This window comes from Anarrhichthys ocellatus, unplaced genomic scaffold, assembly GCF_004355925.1.
Source record: "Anarrhichthys ocellatus isolate YVR2014 unplaced genomic scaffold, GSC_Weel_1.0 scaffold46, whole genome shotgun sequence".
In the NCBI taxonomy this organism is placed as follows: Eukaryota; Metazoa; Chordata; class Actinopteri; order Perciformes; family Anarhichadidae; genus Anarrhichthys; species Anarrhichthys ocellatus.
In genome coordinates, this window is record NW_022280076.1 from 185581 (window position 1) to 205890 (window position 20310).

Here is a 20310-nt window from a genome sequence, read left to right on the forward strand (position 1 = left end):
CTGTCTGTTAAACCCTTTGTTTTCTCAAACAGACGAAGGCCATTTCATTTAACTAAGTTCTGCAGGGGCTGAAGATATTCCACCGCAAAGGCTCGATCGCCTCTGTTTTTGTGTCTATTTCTGGGGGACATCCAGGAGCATTTGATTAAATGACCCCAGTGCTCTAACTGCAGTATGAAGATGTAAGAGTGCTGCCATATAAGGTGGTGCAAGCCCATTTAAAATCTTAAAATCAACCTGAAACGAACAGGAAGCCAGTGGAGGGAGGCCAGTACGGGTGATATGTGATCCTGTTTCCTTTTCCCAGTGAGATGACGAGGAGCTGCACTTTGTACAAACTGCAGAGATGACTGTTCCACGCCCACATACAAGGAATTACAGATATCTGACCAAGAGGTAATAAAACCATTAATGACTATCTCTCTCTGAGCAAGAGATAAGACTTTTAGCCAAAGTAAAGTCTGAACTTGAAAAGGCTGAACTAATTTGTTTATTAAATTTGAAGGAACTGTCAAAAATCACACCATGATTTTTTAACAAAAGTCAATGTGTGATGTGAAAGCATCACTAATGTTACAGCTGGTAAAGGTGGGGCTAATTACAACTACTTTATATACTGCTGGGTAACTTTATCAATAATACATTATATGTATCAGTCGATTATATTTGTATTAATATTCAGAATCTGCAAAGTAACTAAAGTTATCAAAAAAAGTAGTAAAGTAAAAAGCACAATCAAGATGTAGTGTAGTAGAAGTATAAAGTAACTTAAGTGCAGCGCTATTGTGACTGTTTGTATATTAAGTACTTAGCATATACAAAGAATATGAAATTTGAATGTATAATAATAATAATAATGAGAGAAAAATACATGGTGGTTATAGTTCACATGAAAAAACATTTGTATCGCCACAAATATGATTCTGTTTGAAATAAACAATGGAAAATATTAAATCCAAAGTATTATATTTTCTGTACATTAGTTTTCACAAGCATCACTGCGTCTATAACTCTGAAAAAGAGACTATTTACTCAAATCTTAGCCAAACAGTGACAGTACAAACAATACAATGTATGGTGATACCAGACTGAGTAGGCATATTGGCTTTGCTCCTTATTCATTACCAAATATATTCCATATTTACCAAAGTTATTACCCAAACACACGTTTCTTTACAAAGAATAAATAGCAATAAGAAACCGTTCATTACAGTACATCATGGTCCCATCAGTAAATGTGCAATATTTTAAACGGCAACTCTTAATTGCTGGTAATGTGGCTACAATTCTACACAGTAGATGTCAGCCATTTGGATGTTTTAATGTATTTGATAGAATGACAGTCCTCCACCATTAGAACACCTATGCAGAGGATTCGACCTGAAGTTGGGAGGTGGTGTGTACGAGGTCTCTGGGAAGACTTTCTCGGGCCTCTTGCATCTTTTTCCTGGCCCTCTGGAAGGCCTCTGGCAGAGAAAAAAAAGATGTATTGAAAATAGTAAATCTACACAGTAAAAACAAACAAAAAAAAAAAAAAAAAACTTAAAAACAAATTGTTAATAGATGAAGACAAACAATATTTGCTTGTTAATGCCCGTCCTTTCATTTCACACAAAGTAGGTCTAAAACACAAGTGCTTCTGTTCATCATGCTGTTTGTTGAATATTTTGGCTCCACTGGTCCTGAAGAGCTGATTTCTCACACAACTTAGCCTTCAAACTAATCCTCCAGAACCTAAATAAGTAATTATGAGTGAATGTCTTTACCAAGGATGGTGCAAACAGCTCCTTGCTGACTAAATCCTCCCAGCTGGTCAAAAACTTTCTGCCTCCTCTTCTTCAACATGGTGGCGTCAACAAATGCCCTGAAACACAAACAACACACACTGAACCACACTATACAGCAACTGTACGGGGAATTAAAACATGTAATAGTATAAGTGATGATGATGAATGAAATATTTCAAAGACAGTCTGTACACATACTGACATATTCAAGGTGTTCTTACCTGGCTTGCTGGATGCAGTGCAGATTAAAGGTGACACTTCCTGTGGTTTCAGTACAAAAGCCAAAGCGACTCAGCCTCTCTCCCTACAATGATATATGGAAGTATGAAAAACAAAAAACATTCTTCAGTATAATAAAGTGTATACTTACACATCAACAGGTTGTATCACAAAAAGTAAATGTAACCAGAGCTGTGTTTATTTACAAGAAAACTCCACGAGATAACTTTAAATGTGATTTAAAGAGATACTATGATATTTACTCTTCCACAGAGGTTTGAGCCTACCTTGAAGGTCCCTGGTATTCTGACATAGCTGTGGTCTTCAAGCTCCGGAGACCCTCCGATGAAGAAGCGCCTCAGTGCAGAGACGGTCCCCGTCTGGAGGGGTCTCCACGTGTGGCATGTTACTGTATGTTTTCCTGGCACACACAAAACGTGAAACGCAGGAAAAAATAAGACCAAAGACAATGCCGCCCCAATTTTTAACCCAACAACTTTGACAGTGTACACAGCATACCCGGCATGGCAGGAAAAAGCAGATAGCCGTAGCCTTCAGTTCGAAAGCGCTGCCAGGAGTCCAGAGAAAGAACCTTGAAGTAGATCACTGGCCACTGGGGAATTGACTCTGAAAGAAGGAGAAAAGTCATGTATCAGTCTCATCTCTTAAATCGAACTAATGCATGAGCCAAATTCTTCAAACGCAATAATCCATGGCTGACACTGACCCTCGCTCTCCTTTTCACACATGTAGAAAGCCTCAAAGCTCAAGGGGTAACTGAAGAACGCTACGTTTTCCTGTTGGCAGAAAGAATATTAGGGAGTTTAACAAATGTCAGCTGCCAGGCCCTGAACCTGTTCTCCAGTCCCTTGTGGAGTATACACACCTTCCCTAATGTTTTGGCCCGGCACGTCTGCGTTACCCCTGAGAGAGACTGAAGTGGCAAGCTGGACCAGTCTTAAACAAACAAGATATACAAGCAGGATTTAGTTTAACTGATGTAAAAAGGTTTCAACATACCCAAGTGTCGCGACGTAAATAGTATCATATACGATGTGTGACTTACTGTTAGGCAGTTCCATGAAGAAGTGGATGTATAAGTTATCATATTCAAAGCCTTTGGCTGAGACTGGGTGAAAGAGAAGAAGGATATTTAAATGCCAAAGATAGGCATTTTTTAAATATATACAGTAGTGATGGCAGCGTTTCTTCTCACCTATCTCTCCGTTCATCAGGTAACGCAGAATACCTATCGGAGGCTAAGGGAGAGACATACAGGAAGTGAAATGCCTAAACGGACCACCATAAAAAGTGTTAATTAGGTTGTTTAATATTTTGTTTTATGTCTAATGTTAATTTTTAAGATCATTTTTGAGCAAAGGTGTCAAACGTGTTGGTTCAAGCTTCTCAAATGCGAGGATTTGCTGCTGTTTGCTCTCATACATGAAGGTAAATTGAACATCTTTTGTGTTTTGGACTGTTGATCGCACAAAACAAGCTATTTGAATATGTAACCGTGAACCTCTGGGAGGCTATGAAAGGCACGGATCCGTATTTTCAGATCAGATTCAGCTCCAACTAGAAAAAGTGCATTCTGTAGACTAGAGAGCTGAGAGTGTACAGACAAGACGGCAGCGAAGATAACAAAAGAGGTGATTTATTCATCTCGTATCATGTCTTACTTTAGGGGATCATAACATATCGGATATGGAACTAATCTGCAGGTGCCCTAGTTCAAAATGGAATTAAACCTTTTTATGGATGTCAGTTCTTGAGCCACGATAAAAGCCCAAAATTGGCCTGTAAGGCTTGTTTTTAGCCTTTTGCTGCTGAAGCTGTTGTTGTTCACTCGCTGCCCATGCTAAAGGAGTGAGGAGTCAGCAGGTAATGACGGTATAAAACAGTCAAAAAATGTGAATCACAGTAACCACAAGAAGTTCTTGAGCATAATGAGAACAATAATATTAGGCTGAGGGGTCCAGTAGTATACTTACCATTTCAAAGTCTTGTCCGACAAGGCTATTGAGGTACTCCTTGTGCCGTACGTACAGCTAGAGTCAGAGAAAAGACGTGTTGTTTGACTCCATAATCAGTAATATGAACACGAACATTAAAAGCTTAACTCTTCAATGCTGCTCTTGTCCTAAAGGAAACATGATGGAGATGAGCTCACGTCTTTGTACATGTTCTGCTCCCTCTCCTTTTCCTCTGGTTGCATGGTGGTGCACACATTCTCAAGAGTGAGGCGCCAAACTTCTCTCTTCTCCCCCGCTGTTACAATCCTGCACAACAACTCACACACACACACACACACACACACACACACCGAACAGGTATTCGTTTATTTTTGTCCAAAAACATGCATCCCTTTATTGTTTGAGTCACGAGTGTGGCTAAAAACTCACAGTGCAACTTTAACTTCCTTGCCGGGTCACAACGTTATTTTAAAACACGTTGATGTGATATCCATCACTACTGGAGGCACAAACAGTCTCCTGTCATATTGTGAACTTGCCTGTAAGGCTCTTTGTCTTTGTTGAAGTCAGGCTTTACGATGACTGTTCCACTGCCGTCTGTTTTTATGGTTACCAGCAAATACTCATTCTCTTTCTGGCCCAGCCTGAGAAAGCAAATACACAGAGAGAAGAATCACAACTGAACCACACAACATTCACAGATGACTTTATTTTATGCTGTCGATGAAACCTGCAAATGGTTCCTTGTCTTCTTACTCAATTTCTGAGCTGCAAGACTTTGTTTATCCAGAACAATAAAGCTAGCAGGTGACAATAATGACACTAATGGATGGGTCTGTTTTCTCCGTGCTGCAAGTCAAATCCCTCAAGAGTGAACTGAATGGAAAGGAGGTCTTACCTTCCAGGGGGGCCCATGTCTCCCATGATATGCATGGTCTGCATGGCATTATTCACCACATGACTGCTCTTCACAAACTCCGCTGTGGGCTCCCAGTTGACGATCTTTGACTTGGGGACACTACAATCCCTGCAAAACATGCCAGACCATCCTATCACATGACTGTAACAAACATTAAACAGTACAAGTACTGTCTTTGAGGATTAATAAGCATAATTTGAATGAAATATTTTTGATTGATTGCATTGTATTTACACAATGTAATGCACATAGTGTACATTGCACAGACAGAAACTTATTTATAAGGGGAGAATCTAATTACATGCATTTTGAGAATAGGCAAAGTGAATTTCCCCACGAAAGACAATCTGGTTATAAATCTGTTTAAATAAGTAAGCTGGTGCTTCACTTACATGGTGCGTCTGTCCTGCCGTCTGTGTCGCACGCTGGCCATCCTTTCAGCCAGGAATGTGGGGCTGGATTTGGTTGTGGTCAATAAGTCAGTGGAAGTCTGATTTCAGGATCAGAAAAAACAACAAGCTGCTTACAAACACATTTACAGACAATAATTGTAGAATCGTGTTGGACTGACAGCACTTACTAACTTGTTTGTGTGTAACTCCAAGCTGTCAAACAAGTTAATCTTACTGTAAAAAATGTCATAGTTATCACAACTATAAAGATCCTCACTAAAATGAAAATCAGAATAAAATAAAATCCCTCTGTTTGTCAGAGCCATTGTCTTTTCAAAGTGATCAGAGGAACCAATGGGCTTATGAAAAATATCCCAAAAATATTCGTAATATGTGAAAATAATTGTGGAAAATATCCAAGAAATATGTAAAAAATGTCTGAAAATCAAACGCTGTAACGTGAAATATTGGATGATTGTGTTGACATAGGATACAGTTTAACCTACCACTTGGTGCAATGGAAGACAGCTGGTGTAGCGGTCATGATCAGTGTATGTGAAAATCCTGTGATTACGTTGGCCCTTGGCCTTGTTCAGGGCCTTGACTTCTGCGTGGTACTGACGGTCCAGAGGGGTCTGACATGTTGCCTCGTTCTGGAACAGCTCCATCTCATACTGGGACCACAGACAGAGAGGCATGGAGGTGAGGAGGTGGGGTTTAAAGCAATAATAGCAAAATGAGCATTTACTCTTGACCTTTAACTTGTTTTAAATCATTATAATATGTTGAGGATATGTAACAAATCAAAAGTGCTACCTGACTGAAGAGTTTCTCCTGCCAGCCCACCTCCAACTCCTCCTCATTGTCAGCTGGTGACAGAGTAACAGAAATGTCAGGTTATTAAAATATGCTGTGGAGGAAACATCTACCCTAAAACATGTATGCATGGTTTAATACAAGTTCTACACAATATCTGTTACATTCAAATCATACAGTCAAGACATACTGTGTTTTGAGTTAGAGGCACACACAAAACGAAAAGTCAGCTGCCATCAATAGTTCAGATGAGTATTAAACCAACAAGTTCGAAGGAGTTTGATGTGGACAAGTGAAAACTCTAACTGTCCAGACCGACCATCAATTTCACCATCAGTCCTTCTCCTAGAATACAAATGTTTGTACCTGTGTGGCCTTGTGAGGTGAGGGTTTCCAGTTCAATGGCACCTCTGTCTTGCTGGGACAGAACTTGCTGCTGCAGGTGCTTAGAGAGGGCTGCTGTGGAGGTCACCCTCTCTAGACAAACACTAAAGCAGGGCGGGGGGGGAACAAATAGATAGGTGATGAGATAACGCGTCCTGAGGCTGGGAAAACTCACCACCATTATACGTGATGTTTCTGGATTGCATTAATGTATATGTTGCATTTTACTGCTGTAGAACTATATAGCTATACCTCTGAGATGTAGTGGAGTCACGTTAACACTAACGTAAATGTTTAAAGTTGCATAAAATGGCAATACTCAAGTAAAGTACAAGTACATCGAATGTGTACTTAAGTACTTAAGTAAATTCCACCACCGCAGAACATATAGTAAGAAGTTGCGCTACACGGATTAAGGACCAAAGGATCAAGATCACAAGAACAGAGTATTAAGGTTACCAATCATGCACAGTGTTACAGGTGTTTCGGTTTATCAAGCGACCGCGTTAACTGGTGTCTCTCAGCCGAACGTGTATGTCAACAGCTGTCGTAACTATGACAACCACAGACGCGTTTGACTGAAAGTGTCCAGTTAATACGGTCGCTTGATAAACCGAAACACCGGTTTCCACTTGAGAGCAGCGATCATCAAATATGAAGATTAATTTAACACAGAGTTTTTTGCAGATAAACTAATGTTACAGTTTACTTACCGTATTCTCAAGTTCTTGACAGCATCCCGGGACCGATACACAGCTTCACCGGTATCCGTGTTCCAACTGTCTGCCATTAAGCTAATATTTAGCAAGTAACGTAAAGCATTCGAAAAAACGCTATTGGTTTGATTTTAGCTAAGCGGGTAGTTAAGCTAGCATGTTTGTTTGAGCACAAATCTACTTTTCTTTTTGTTTTGTTTTTGTATTTTTCGTATGCACAACCACATACAATGTGTTAGCTAACTGTTTGCAGAGTTTGCAAATGTAAACGACAAGAACAACAGTGAAAAAAACTTCTTCTTCGTCTTATTTTTTTCTTCTTCTTCTTCTTCTTCTTCTTCAATTTAATGGCGGACTAGAAACCAACGTTGAAGGTGCATGCTGCCACCTACTGGTCATGTAACATAATAACGTATTTACCAGGTTATGTCAAAATCCCCGAGGGTTCAGGGGGTTGGGCCTACGTGAATCACGTGACGACCAAGCACTTTTGCACTTCCGCTGACGCGCCTCTGGGCGGAGGATCCAGTCTCCGTCATGTCGGGACCAATCAGGCCACCTGGCGGGTTCTGAGTTGTTGTTGTGCTGGTCTGTCACTACTTTTGTGCAACATTAATAACGTAACTGTGTGGATACAGCATGGCGTCGTTTGTGACCGAAGTGCTTGCCAGCTCTGGCAAACTGGAGAAAGAGGACCTGTCCAGTAAAATTAGCAAAATGTCGCGTAAAGTGGAAGATACGAAGGTAATCGACTAGCTAGCATAGCATTAGCTACGTCAAGCTAAGTAAAGTTTGAACCAACGCTAGCAGTTAGCGCTAACACATGAAAGGCATGAAACCTCTCTGACCTTTTGACCAACGCTTGCTACTGTTTCACGTTTATCCGTGAAATAACACGCAGCTGCATATAAACATTAACACTAGCCATTCAATTAGCTACTACTATCCAAATAGTTTAGTGCATTATTATTAGCAAGTCTGTTAGCATGTGTGGTGGAGAAGACTACGTGGCTCTGTTATAGTCAATTAAACTGCACCGTTATTTGAATCCTTAATAAAATAACATTTACTCATGTAACGTTACTGTACAGAAGTTACACATTTGAGGTTAGTTACATGTTAGCTACATGTTGAAGCCAAATTATATTTACATCAAATACTGTTTCATCAGTGGATGAATGTCCTTATAGACTTACAGCCATTCACTAACGGTTGTAAACAAACTGCAAACAAATGCTCTCGGCTTGAAGCAGAAGGTCGATCTCGCTACAATTTATCTTTTAACTCTTGTTTGCTTCATGTTTTTCTTTTAACAGGAAGATGTATGTGACATGATGAACAAGCGGTACAGTGACTTCCTCCCTAGTCTTCAACAATCTGAGGAGCTGATGGTCCAGGTTGATGAGGTCTCCAAAGAAATGGATGTCCTTAAAAACTGCATTGAGACTGAGGTATGTCTGAAGCTGTCTTTAGATTGTAGTCAGATTGCCTGAAGAGCTTTTAACCAGAGTTTGTGTTTGTGGACACAGGTGCAGCAGAACATCCACGTCGCTGTGGCCGAGTATGCAAAGCTGAAGCAGCAGCTGGAGAAAAACACTATCGTCATAACAATGCTTGGACATCTAAAAGAGGTACAACATGCATGACAATTTGTTAAGTAAAATATAATTTAAATCAAATTAATAGTGTCATAGTGTCAGTTCCATACCATTAGAATAAGAATCGTTTATTGCCATGGTATGTTGAACATACAAGGAATTTGACATGACGGGACCATACGGCTCTAATAGCCAGACTGTGGCTATTATTTTTCTATTTCTTTCTCTGATGAGTTCATAATAACGATTATTAAAGGCATTGTCCCGGTAGGGCTTTGTGCTCGCCATATATTCATTACAAGTCTAGCTCTCAGAATGGCATTAGCAGAGAAATAGTTGTCGCTTTGAGCATTTATAATTGACCTGTTTGAATGTTTCTGTGGCTGTAACATCTCTTCTGTGTGATTCAGTTTCACAGTGCAATGGAGGAGTTCAACAAAGCTTTGCTGGACAAGAAGTACGTTGATGCAGCCAACCAGTTGGAAAGAGTAAGAGCTGCTTACGTCACGTCTACACAACGGCACCTCCACTCTGTACAAGGGCTGATTTAGATCCTTCTGTATGTACGCTAATCACTCTGTCAGCTACCACTAATACACCTGAAAGTACAACAACATCACATACAACCCGACAAACAACATCTCGGTGTCAGTCAGTGTAGTGTTTAGCTTATTTCCGTTTTTTCCATGTTCCTCGACAGATGAATTCCAGATATGTAGCATGCTAAATATCTATTTATTTGTGATATTGGGCTATATAGATATAATTAACTTGACAATATCCTGATTGATACTGATTTGACTGATTTTATTTTCCTAGGCAAGGGCGAGTGTGGATTCCCTGAAGGTCTGGAAGACTTCCCAGCTGCCGCTGCTCAGCGCTCTCAGCTCTGAGTTGACGGTGCAGAGAGAGAACTTAATTTACCACCTTGGAGACGAATGGAAGAGCCTCGTCATCTGGAGATTACCGTCCTCAAAGGGTAAGACTTTTCTCAGAAAACTTTTTCAATACGTATGTCAGATATTGGGACTAATTCAACTATATTAAGTATACTCTTTTAACCCTTGGCTACAAAAGGTAGTTTCATCAAACAACATTTCAAATGTAACAGCATTCAGTGTTGTCTTAAAGTTGCAGGTGACTTTACTGAGAATGTATTTTCTTCCATGCAGGGGCTACATGTAGGCATACATTCTATTGTGTACATGTGTTACTGGTCATTCAGAAGATTGTAAACCAATACTCACAGGGCAATGCATTAGTAATGACCGTTAGATGTGTGCACCAGAGCCCGCAGGTCTGAAGTCCTTCCTGAAGGTGGAGCTGAACCTGAGCCATGCGTGCAGTAAGGACGGTGAAGAGAAACCACCTGGTCTGCTGTGCAGCGTCCTGCAAGCTCTGGCCATCCAAGGAGACCTTCAGCACAAGATCAAACTCTTCAGTAAGAGCATCGTTAGATATGCAGTACTGTCATAATCTATTTAAATTGTGTTTTCATACCGTCCAGACACGTGTCATCAACATAAGCGGGACTTTTTAAAGTTGTAAACTGTATCTAGTCAGTGCTCTCTGGTGGCATATGTTTGCCATTTATACGCTGTAGTTTTGTGTAACTGCTGATGTGGGCATCGGCCCGGTTAATCCATAGATCTAGCTCTGAAGCACAATGTCTCCCGGCTCAGAACCTGCTCAGTGCTAATTTCTGTTGTTGTCGATCAGGTCAGGTGCTGTTGAAGACCATGTTGAAACCTTTGGTGATGTACCCGTCGCTGTCGGTGAGGGTAACGGAGCAGCAGGGCGAGGGAACCATCATGGCCTTACAGTGTTTGGAGGAGAGCCCCAATGAGAAATCCACTCCCTCACAAGTCTACAGCAAGCTGCTCCTGGTGCTCAGCACACTGCGCTCACACCTACTAGGTACAGTACAGCTGGGTCCGTATAGAAATGATATATGTTGCTTAATGTCCCTGTGTTTTTAATTATTGGTATTCTCCAGATGTGTCCATTGGCGATAAAAAGCTCTCGGCTATCTTGGGGGAGCTGATTTGGGAGGAAATCTCCCAGTGCATCATCCACGAGTGTCTGCTCTACTCCATCCCCACTGACAGCAGCCAGCTGGAGAAATACAACACTGTAAGGACCTAACAGCACTCCGTTTGGTATAACGATGTAACATATAGTAATTACTTTTTTACTGGATATGTTTTTTTTGTTGCCTGCATTTCAAGGTGATTAAGGAAACGGAGGAGTTTGAGAAGTCTCTGAAGGAGATGGAGTATCTGCAGGGCGATTCCACGGAGCTGCTCAAATACGCCAGGGATGTCAACTGTCACTTTGCCAGCAAGAAGTGCAAAGACGTCATCGTGGCGGCCCGCAAACTCATGACCTCCAAGATGCACAACACCATCAAAGTATGCAGGAGCCAGGGCTGAATGTCCCCATGAATAACCTGGAGACTGGATATAGATTCAGTTGCTATAGCCTGAAACGCAAAACATGTTTTAGGTTGCATTTCCGATATTTGGTGGTTAATGCTCTTGCATAGCCTGACAAGCTATTGCATACTTTATTTTCCCCCAATCTTCCTCCGTTAGATCACACCGGACTACAAGCTGCGTCTGCCCAAGCTGCCGGCCCCAGCTTCAGAGCTGAAGGTGAAGCAAGAGACCACAAAGGATGAGATGACGATGGAGAACACGAAGCAGCTGTCTGCGTGGAGCCTGTGTCTGCCGGCCTGTCGCATCAGCGAGTCAGTGCAGCAGCTGATGGAGCTGGCACTCAACACCCTGTGTGAAGCTGTTGGAAGCTCCACACAATGGTATGTTTCAGCGCTCGGAGCCCTGAAACTCTCCTGTAATAGTCCAATGTTTCTAAATGGGGAAAACAAGACCCCTCTGAGGGATTCCATTTCCTGTTAATCTTGTAGAGACTCTTAGTGCATCAACAGTGATGTGAGCCAATCATTAAAAAGCACCGTAAAGCTCATGTGCTCCTCTTTCTTTTCAGTGCATTACAACTCTTCTTTACCGTGAGAAACATCTTCCAGCTGTTCTACGACGTCGTCCCGACATACCACAAGTAAGGACGTTTCCATAATTCAACATAGAGCATTCAATCCAACTCAGTTCTCCTGAAGGTGTGAATGGTTGCCTCCTTTTTTCCTCTGCTCCTCCACCCAGGGAGAACCTGCTCAAGTTCCCTCACCTGGCTGCCATCCAGCACAACAACTGCATGTACTTGGCCCACCACCTGCTCACCCTAGGCCACCACTTCAGTGCTCGCTTGCCTCAGCCCCTCAGCGAGGGCGTTGCAACATTTGTTGACATGGTGCCCGGATTCCGGAAACTTGGTAAACAAATAGTTCTACAACTGCTGGCCAACTAGCCGCTGAATTTAATACAGAAATTCATCTCCAACAATTGTTCTCGGGTATTGACGGTCCACGGACAACAAGTCATCATTTCTTTTGCAAACAATATATCAACAGCTAATCTGCAGATTGCCTTGAAATATGCTCAGCACACTTTTCCTCCAGGCGCCCAGTGCTTCTTGGCACAGATGAACGTCCAGAGAGCGGAGCTGTTGGAGAGACTTTCCACCACTCACAATTTCTGCAACCTGGATGATGAAGACAACTACATTGCAGCCAGCAAAGCAGTAAGACAGGTGAGCGCAAAGACCTTGAAAATATAATTTAACCGTGGTGTAATAATGAGTGTATCATTAAAAAAAAGTGTTTCAGCTCTTCAATTTGTGAGGCTGCATTGTGTTCCAAAGTGCAGGCTATAATAGGCTCAATTCATGTTTTCATTCACGCACTGCTTCTCTTTCATGCAGTAATCATCAGTCTGCTTGATTGTAGGTCATCCATCAGTTGAAGCAGTTGGGCACAGTGTGGCAGGATGTCCTTCCAGTCAGCATCTATTGTAAGGCCATGGGCAACCTCCTCAACACGGCCATCACAGAGGTCATCGCCAAAATCATGATGCTGGAGGTTTGTCCTTTTTCAAAAAAAAAATGGTAGTCCCTCTTCAGAAACGTAGGACTTTGCTTATACAGATGCAGAGGCCTTAGTGTGGTAAAACTACAGAAAAACATTCAATATTTGAATAACTCCGTTGCTGATTGTGGGTTCATTTTGGATGGATTTTATTTCTCGTTTTGACCGTCTACAGGATATTTCCTCCGAGGACGGGGAGCACCTCCACACTCTGTGCCAAACCATCATCGAGGAAGGTCCGCTGGTCTTCATCCCTCTAGCCGAGGAAAACAAGAACAAGAAGTATCAGGAGGAAGTGCCTCTGTATGTGAGGAAGTGGAGTAGCTTCAAGGAGCTGGTCATTGTGCTGCGGGCCAACCTGCAGGAGATAGTCGACAGGTCAGAAGGAAACTTGTTTTTTTAGGCTTTTTAGAAAACTCACTTTTGTGTGAGTGCCTCTTCAGTGTTGGAAGAAGGGCTTCTGGTTACCACATACTGTATTTCTCCTTTAATGCGTGTGATTGGCTGATTGTTCTGTGGTTCCTCTCCACAGGTGGGCTGACGGGAAAGGTCCGCTGGCGTTTGAGTTCTCCAGTTCGGAGGTGAAGAATCTGATCCGAGCCTTGTTCCAGAATACTGAGAGGAGAGCTGTAGCTTTGACCAAAATCAAATAGACACTTGGAGCAAAAGAAGATACTACAGCACTTTTTCCTCTGAGGAAAATATGATTCATGCCTTTATTCATTTCCGTTGTCTGTTGCATTAAAAATATGCATTTACATGTGTGGTCCAACAGTTTGTCACAGAGACATAGTTGCCCTGTCTGATGGAGGTATAAGCTGGTTGTAATCAATCTGTGGGATATGTTCCTCATCAGCATTCAGTCGTGCGGAGATTACGCAAAGGCTTCTTTACATCAGCAGCCTAGGTCCTATAGCTTTGGGGGTTTACCACGACAAAGTCAACTGAGGTTGTGTAACCAGCGACCTGCCATCTGTTGACATGTGACGTCGTATCCAGGGTTAACTTTGCTGCACATTGTTAATCAAACTTCTTCTGTTGCTTGTCTCCGTTTTTCTGTACTGATGTAATTTCAGGAGAAAGTTTGTTTGAACCTTAATGCCTCTAAAGGACCACTTAGTTCTGACAAAGATACCCTTGACCTCGCCTCTCCAGCCATTAAACAGAACTCTTTGTAATGTATTTATTACTTGTCCAAATAAACCAAAAGACTCAACTTTTCAGAATTTTTTGCAAACTTTGATTTCATGAATATAATGATATGTTATTAGGAAGAAATTGTAACTGCCTACACTTTAGTCAGTTGCCGTGTAATGACTTTCGAAGTTTAAGTCAGCTCACAGTCCTCACATAATGATTCATTATGTTTTAAGGCACCTATGACCTCATCGTTGCACCACCAGCAGGCCAAAATTTCCCCCTAAACCAAAGAGACACAAATGTAATGGGAAGAGCACATTCATGCTTGTCAGAGGATAAACCATTTCCTTTTTGGACACTTCTTGAGGAAAATAAACCTTACTGCTTCTCAGGAGGAATGTAAACTTACACACATGATCAATCAAAGAGAATAATGGTTTAAAACTGAGTTAAGAAAAGTGCTATTTAGTGAAGTTTATTTTTACACTTCATGATAATAATTTCTCTTTGGAGTTGCAGCTGCCACAACATGCAGTACGGTACATTGTTTTGGGTTGAGTTTTGTCAGTATTTGCTCTGTGAATGACGCTGGTGGGAGGAGACAAACAGCTGGACGGTCACAGCAGCACCTCCTCACTCACTTCATGCCTCCTTCGTCGGATCAAACTGGATGACTCCAACAAGGAAGTTGAGTTCTGGCAGCAGCTGTATTCATCTTAAAGTATGCTCTATAGGTATGTTATTATTCTATCTTTTTGTAGGGATCTATTCAGCAGATAAATCTGGGGAAAAAACATGGATATTGGACATTTTGTTTATTTGAAAGATTGTTATGTAAACATGCTTTTATTTCCAGTGTACATATGTTAACAGTTACAGTAATTAACAGTATTTTAAAAGGAAAATACTAGATTTTTTTAACAATTTAAACTGCTGTGTAGATCTGGAGTGTAGTTTTCAGATTTTTCAACATTTAAATCATTGTAACCTTAATGTTCTATAAACTTAACTTATTAAATACCTAAATTATTTAAGTTGTTTATGTGTTGTAATTTAGCTGATGATTCAATGGTATATTAAATCTATTTTTGTATTGCTTTATTTTACGGGGTTGTAATTTCTGAATAATAATTTTAAGGCTGCCACTCACATTTTGTCTTCATTATTGAATCTTTTGTTGATTATTTTCTCCATTAACTGATTGATTGTTTAGTTTATATAACATCAGAAAAAAAGGCTAATTCCAATACATGTAAATTATAGGTCATATTAAGAATATTTGTACATCATAATTTACATAAAAGTATAGCATTTTACTATTTCTTTGAGAATTACGAAGGATGTCTGATGTTTCTGTAAACACGTTTTTCTTTCTTGCCACCTGTGTTTGTGTATGGATAAAACAAATTCCATCCTCCGTACGTCAGGAGATACAAAATCAAAACAAATCACAGCACCTGTGCATAATCCAGGAACTTGTAGTTATTAAAAGTAATCCAGGAACACTGAGATTCAGAAAATAATTTATGTCTATTTCTGCCTGTTTGAGAGGATAAAATCCTGTCTATCTGATCGGATGCTCTGAAATGCTGCACCACATAACTGGATCGCATGTGTGGTTTAGATTCAGAAACTTTACATTGTTTGTTACTGTTGTGATACAATAATCACAGCACTGTTCAAACAGAGACACATGGATTTACAACACTTCAATGGGACACATCTGGATAATGCTTTCTCTAAGCCTTCTGGCAAATTCTTGTAATCTTTTCAAATCCATCGTGTTCCTTGGTGTTTCTCTGATTAATTTTGAGGATTAGAGATAATCCCCACGTGTGTAATAAATTGGAGCGGTGACTGAGACACTGGTTAGTCCACTTCAGACAGATGAGACCTCATGTTATGCTGATGAGGAAGTAAAGCAACATTTGCTTTTGGCATCATCACAGCGTCATCAATAAGCGTATCTAGGGTGATCTCAGAGATTTGTTCGTAGAAGGGTGGCAGAAAAATCTAAATAAAGATAAGGAATTGGAGGTTGAGGAATGAATCTCCAAACCTCTTGAGTGCTTTCACCACTGTCTAAATTATCATTATTGTGCTCTTATCCATTTCCACAACCCTTGTATAGAAGTATTGAAGCAACACTTACAAGGGAGCTTCAGTTGCCTGTTAAAAACGGACATATTTGACGTTATTCACTTTAATTTCATTGCCCAAACAGACGGAAAACCTGAAGTGAAATCCACATCTGGAGGATCTCAGCAATGATCTCCACTGTGATGTGCAGCAAAGAGACTCTACAGAACGTTCAGTGCAACAGTCCCATCAGGAGCCCCGTCAGGGACGAGCCTCGCAGGACCTCCATCCCCCCAGTGCAGACTCTCATTGCTAAACATCTGATGGCATACCTGCCCCAACCACAGTCTGAATCCAACCGTTGCACTCCTTGCACCTTCAAAGTACAGCTTTCTTTAATTATGTGATGTCCCACTCCACTCAAAAATGTGTTTTACCTACTGTTACTTCACTTGGATGTTTGAGTTTCACTGTGCAGAAAGATGTATCATGCTGCTTTCACATTAGTCTGCTGAAAAGGAACCGTTTCTTTGTGCTCACCTCAAACCTGTTTAATGTACAAGATGGTTTTGAACTAGTTTGGAAACCATACATTGTGGTCCATGGCACCAGTCCCCACCTTTAGATCAGATCATGGCGCCTGGCCTCAGTCAATTTAATTTTTGGATCTATAAAAGATACACTGGTGGTGTCCTCCAGTATCTAGCACAACATGGCCACATCTACAGCCACATTACTCTGCCACATTCTGGACACTTTAGAATAGGACAATAGGACAAAACTTATGAATCTACTCATCATTTATTAAATGGTTTTGTACTTTTGTGATGCATCATCTTCCTTCATTTCAGGCTACAGCTAAATCCACTGTTGCTGCCATAAGGACCACCAAAAGAACCTCTCTCATCCACAACTTGAACTATGCTAAGTGCTCATCACTCCCACCATCCCAGGAGGGCTCCCCCTCCCTGAGTTCCTGCAGCCAGTCCTCTCACGCTCTGACTTTGGCTGAGCAAGAGCCCCAACCCCAACCGCACACTATCCAAGCAGCTCCTCTGGAACCAGGAGAGGAGACGCCAAAGCCTCAGCGTTTGCATCGCAGCAAAGGCCTCAAGCGCTTCAGCTCGAGGTGGCAACCGGTAGGCTCCACTGGCAGCGGCGGAAACATTCCCGTGTCTGCCATCGAGAAGCTGCATGTTGCAAAGAGTCACAAGAAGCGCTGTAAGCTCCTGGGTGATGAGCACTCACCGTATGTCACCGCCAGCAATCTGCGCCAACGTTACGTCACCAAGGATGGCAAGTGCAGGGTCAATCTGGGACCTATTGCAGACAAGAGTCGCTTCCTCTCAGATATTTTCACCACATTAGTGGATCTCAAGTTTAGCTGGTTCCTTCTCGTCTTCACTATGTGCTACATTCTCACATGGGTGGCCTTTGGTGGAATCTACTTCTTCGGTGCCTGGTTGCGTGACGACATTACACATGTTCACGACCCACAATGGAAGGCATGTTTCCAAAATGTTGACAGTTTCCTTTCAGCCCTGCTGCTGTCGTTGGAGAGCCAGAGGACTATTGGGTACGGCTCCAGGATGGTGACAGCCAACTGCTCCGAGGGTACGGTAATCCTGATGGTCCAGTCCATCCTTGGCTCCATTATCGATGCTCTGATGGTGGGCTGCATGTTTGTTAAAATCTCCCGGCCACAGCAGAGAGCCCAGACGCTGACCTTCAGCAAGCACTGCGTCATATGTGAGCGTGACGAAAAGCTGTGCATGCTCTTCCGCATTGGTGATCTGAGAGTGAGCCACATGGTGGATGCCAAAATCCGTGCCAAGCTGATCAAGTCCAGGCAGACAAAGGAGGGCGAGTTCATCCCACTGGAGCAGTCGGAAATCAACCTGGGCTACGACACCGGGGGGGACAGGCTGCTCCTGGTGGAACCCCAGACCATCACCCACGTCATCAATAAAAGCAGCCCCTTCTGGGAGTTGGGGTCCGAGCGTTTGAAGAGGGAGACCTTTGAGATCATTGTCATCCTGGAGGGCATCGTGGAAGCATCAGGTCTGTAGAAGTGTTTGTGTCTTGTGCTGTCCTCCAACTAAGTTCATATCCAATGCAGGTACATTTCAGAACGTTGCAATTTTAGATCATTTTCTTCCTCAAAAGAAGAGTTGTCAAAGAGTTAAAAGGTGCATCTAGTAGATGCGTTGATGAAAGATCATGGCCTGCTGCTTGAATATCAGGATACAGATCTGTTCTACTTTGACTCTCTCTGATCTCTGATGTGTTTCAAAACACTATTATGAATCTCTGTTCTTATAAGGTGCCAAGTGTGCCAAGTGTGGATGGATCGCCATAATAGGAGTGAAAAAGCTGTATATGCATATCAATGGTCATAGGCAATTTAAAATGCGACATTACATATGTCCTGATGTGAATGCTTAATTTATTCGTCAGGTCTCATTCCAATAAAGTGACATTTAGCTGGCTCTCTGATGATTTGTTGTGTTGCAGGCATGACATGCCAGGCGAGGACCTCCTACACGGAGGACGAGGTTCTCTGGGGCCACCGCTTTGAGTCGTGCATTTCCTTGGAGAAAGGAGCTTTTCTCGTGGAGTACAGTGCATTTGACAAAACGTTTGAAGTCCAAATGTCCCCACTCAGCGCAAAAGACAGCAAAGAAACAAGAGGTTGTGTTTTAGAAAATGCTGGCTAAAATAATAGTCCTTGGGTCTGTATGTTAAAGTGGCAATCTCGAAGATTTTCATTTAGATGAATGTCTGTTAAGTAAAGTAAGTGATTGAGCCTATGGCTAAGTGATGAAAGTATTGCAATATTGCAATATATTGTCTGTAGTATTACAAATTGGCTGTCTGTGCCGACATTCCCAGAAATAAAATGCTGTATTACAGTTTTCTCCATTGTATACAAACCAAAAATTAAACTATGCAAACAATTCGAAAAACTTGAAGTTTATGACTCCAGACTGTTACACTCTGAGCATAATTTCATTGTTTTTATGTAGATAGAAATTCTAAATCAACAAGGACTGAAATCTTTAGGATTGCCCATTTAACATCGCATATAATGAGTGACTTCAAGTGATATTCCCTGATAAATTATAACATTCATACTTCATGAGTATTAATCTCTGGGCAGCCATAATTTATGTTGCTCTGTCGTGGGTATAATAAGGTTTGTTTTTATTGTCACATTATGAAAATTGTTATGTTGCGTTTAATTAAAAATAAACATCCTGTTGAACCCTCCTGTCTGTGATCATTTCTGGGCAAATTAAAAAGTAGTGTGGAACAAAATAATCTTAACTGAAAGGTCCACTTACATCCTGGCTTTTTCTGGACCTTTCAACACCAGTTTGTTCAACTCTGTGGTCTTCATTCAGCGAATGGAACTGTGGTTGTCATCGTAGTACCATCAGCAATGACCCTGTCACTGCTTTGTTAATTCATGTTTCATTATTGAATGATTCTTACTGAAATGCAGAATGGCATTGTTGTAGCTGGTCGAGGTAGAGCTCATTTAATTATTGATCACATTATTATTATTTTTGCAAAGAACTAAAGCTGTTAGATGAATAGAGGAGTAGAAGTATAAAGTAGAATAAAATGAAAATTCTCAAGTAAAATACAAATATTTTAAGACTCCCCCACATAATAATAACATTTGTTGATACCAAATGAGCTCTGACTGTGAGAACTGAGCAAACTTCATATGGTGATAAAGATTGTGAGATTGGTTGAAATCTCTATAGCTGAATATGTTCAGAAAAAACCCCAACAGTGCCTTCTATGTCTGAATAAGCTAGCTAAGTTAGATGTTGACTTTGTTTTATAAAGCTGCACAGATGCAAACAGTCTTTCAAACCCTCAGTCATTTCTCTTCTAAAATCCAAATATCAGCTTGACCACCCAACCAAGTTTTCTCTATATTGCTTTCAACTTATAACCTATTTTTTTTACTTACTTATGTACTCTATGTTTTCACATATATATGTCACTGCCTTGTCTGTTTTTTAAATCTTGTGTCTGAGAACAAATACAGTTCTACTTTAATGGACTTGATATGTTTGTTCAGTCAATTGTATAACAGCTCTATTACATTGTTAGCAATGGTTTTCTATGTGCATGCACAATGGCAGATCATTCCATTCTGTCTCACTATTCAATATCAAGAAATTTGTGTTTTTTGTAATACATTCTCTACAGTATGATTCAACTCCGGCTCGCTATGTGGCGCTGCAGCACCAAACCGTCCATCACCCC

At 41.2% G+C, this 20310-nt stretch overlaps 3 protein-coding genes across 5 annotated transcripts; 2 read left to right on the forward strand and 1 right to left on the reverse strand.

Annotated features, from left to right (window-relative positions):
* Window positions 1–706: 706 nt before the first annotated feature.
* On the reverse strand, window positions 707–17770 carry mks1 (MKS transition zone complex subunit 1). Of its 2 annotated transcripts, XM_031869151.1 has the most exons (19): window positions 17275–17770; window positions 7207–10223; window positions 6476–6597; window positions 6110–6162; window positions 5800–5967; window positions 5294–5391; window positions 4881–5009; window positions 4522–4626; window positions 4180–4288; window positions 4001–4057; window positions 3223–3265; window positions 3073–3135; window positions 2893–2963; window positions 2734–2803; window positions 2526–2633; window positions 2294–2427; window positions 2009–2091; window positions 1767–1864; window positions 707–1466 (listed from the first exon to the last, which is right to left on the reverse strand). In XM_031869151.1, the coding sequence occupies exons 2-19, from the start codon at window positions 7281–7283 to the stop codon at window positions 1363–1365; spliced, it is 1692 nt and encodes a 563-aa protein (XP_031725011.1). In that variant the 5' UTR covers window positions 7284–10223; window positions 17275–17770; the 3' UTR covers window positions 707–1362. The 2 variants fall into 2 exon arrangements, with proteins under 2 accessions (XP_031725011.1, XP_031725010.1); XM_031869150.1 differs by having other exon boundaries at window positions 3073–3265.
* On the forward strand, window positions 7712–14222 carry zw10 (zw10 kinetochore protein). Its single transcript, XM_031869149.1, has 16 exons — window positions 7712–7953; window positions 8526–8660; window positions 8739–8840; window positions 9218–9295; window positions 9627–9786; window positions 10096–10248; window positions 10527–10724; window positions 10804–10940; window positions 11036–11218; window positions 11402–11625; window positions 11814–11885; window positions 11987–12156; window positions 12343–12473; window positions 12670–12801; window positions 12983–13185; window positions 13340–14222. The coding sequence occupies exons 1-16, from the start codon at window positions 7849–7851 to the stop codon at window positions 13458–13460; spliced, it is 2304 nt and encodes a 767-aa protein (XP_031725009.1). The 5' UTR covers window positions 7712–7848; the 3' UTR covers window positions 13461–14222.
* Window positions 14594–20306, forward strand: LOC116395341 (G protein-activated inward rectifier potassium channel 3-like). 2 transcript variants are annotated; one of them, XM_031869154.1, is made up of 5 exons: window positions 14594–14681; window positions 16172–16409; window positions 16878–18087; window positions 18541–18717; window positions 20254–20306. In XM_031869154.1, the coding sequence occupies exons 2-5, from the start codon at window positions 16215–16217 to the stop codon at window positions 20256–20258; spliced, it is 1587 nt and encodes a 528-aa protein (XP_031725014.1). In that variant the 5' UTR covers window positions 14594–14681; window positions 16172–16214; the 3' UTR covers window positions 20259–20306. The 2 variants fall into 2 exon arrangements, with proteins under 2 accessions (XP_031725014.1, XP_031725012.1); XM_031869152.1 differs by lacking the exon at window positions 20254–20306 and having other exon boundaries at window positions 18541–19286.
* The last annotated feature ends 4 nt before the right edge of the window (window positions 20307–20310 follow it).

Coding starts and splice junctions, on each gene's coding strand:
- mks1 (XM_031869150.1), bottom strand. CDS start 7,283: ATGGCAGACAGTTGGAACACGGATACCGGTGAAGCTGTGTATCGGTCC. Junction 4,627..4,880: donor GACATGGGCCCCCCTGGAAG/GTAAGACCTCCT, acceptor TTGCTTTCTCAG/GCTGGGCCAGAAAGAGAATG. Junction 3,266..4,000: donor TCGGACAAGACTTTGAAATG/GTAAGTATACTA, acceptor TCTCTCCCTTAG/CCTCCGATAGGTATTCTGCG.
- zw10 (XM_031869149.1), top strand. CDS start 7,849: ATGGCGTCGTTTGTGACCGAAGTGCTTGCCAGCTCTGGCAAACTGGAG. Junction 10,249..10,526: donor GCACAAGATCAAACTCTTCA/GTAAGAGCATCG, acceptor GTTGTCGATCAG/GTCAGGTGCTGTTGAAGACC. Junction 13,186..13,339: donor CTGCAGGAGATAGTCGACAG/GTCAGAAGGAAA, acceptor TCCTCTCCACAG/GTGGGCTGACGGGAAAGGTC.
- LOC116395341 (XM_031869152.1), top strand. CDS start 16,215: ATGATCTCCACTGTGATGTGCAGCAAAGAGACTCTACAGAACGTTCAG. Junction 16,410..16,877: donor GCACTCCTTGCACCTTCAAA/GTACAGCTTTCT, acceptor CCTTCATTTCAG/GCTACAGCTAAATCCACTGT. Junction 18,088..18,540: donor GGGCATCGTGGAAGCATCAG/GTCTGTAGAAGT, acceptor GTTGTGTTGCAG/GCATGACATGCCAGGCGAGG.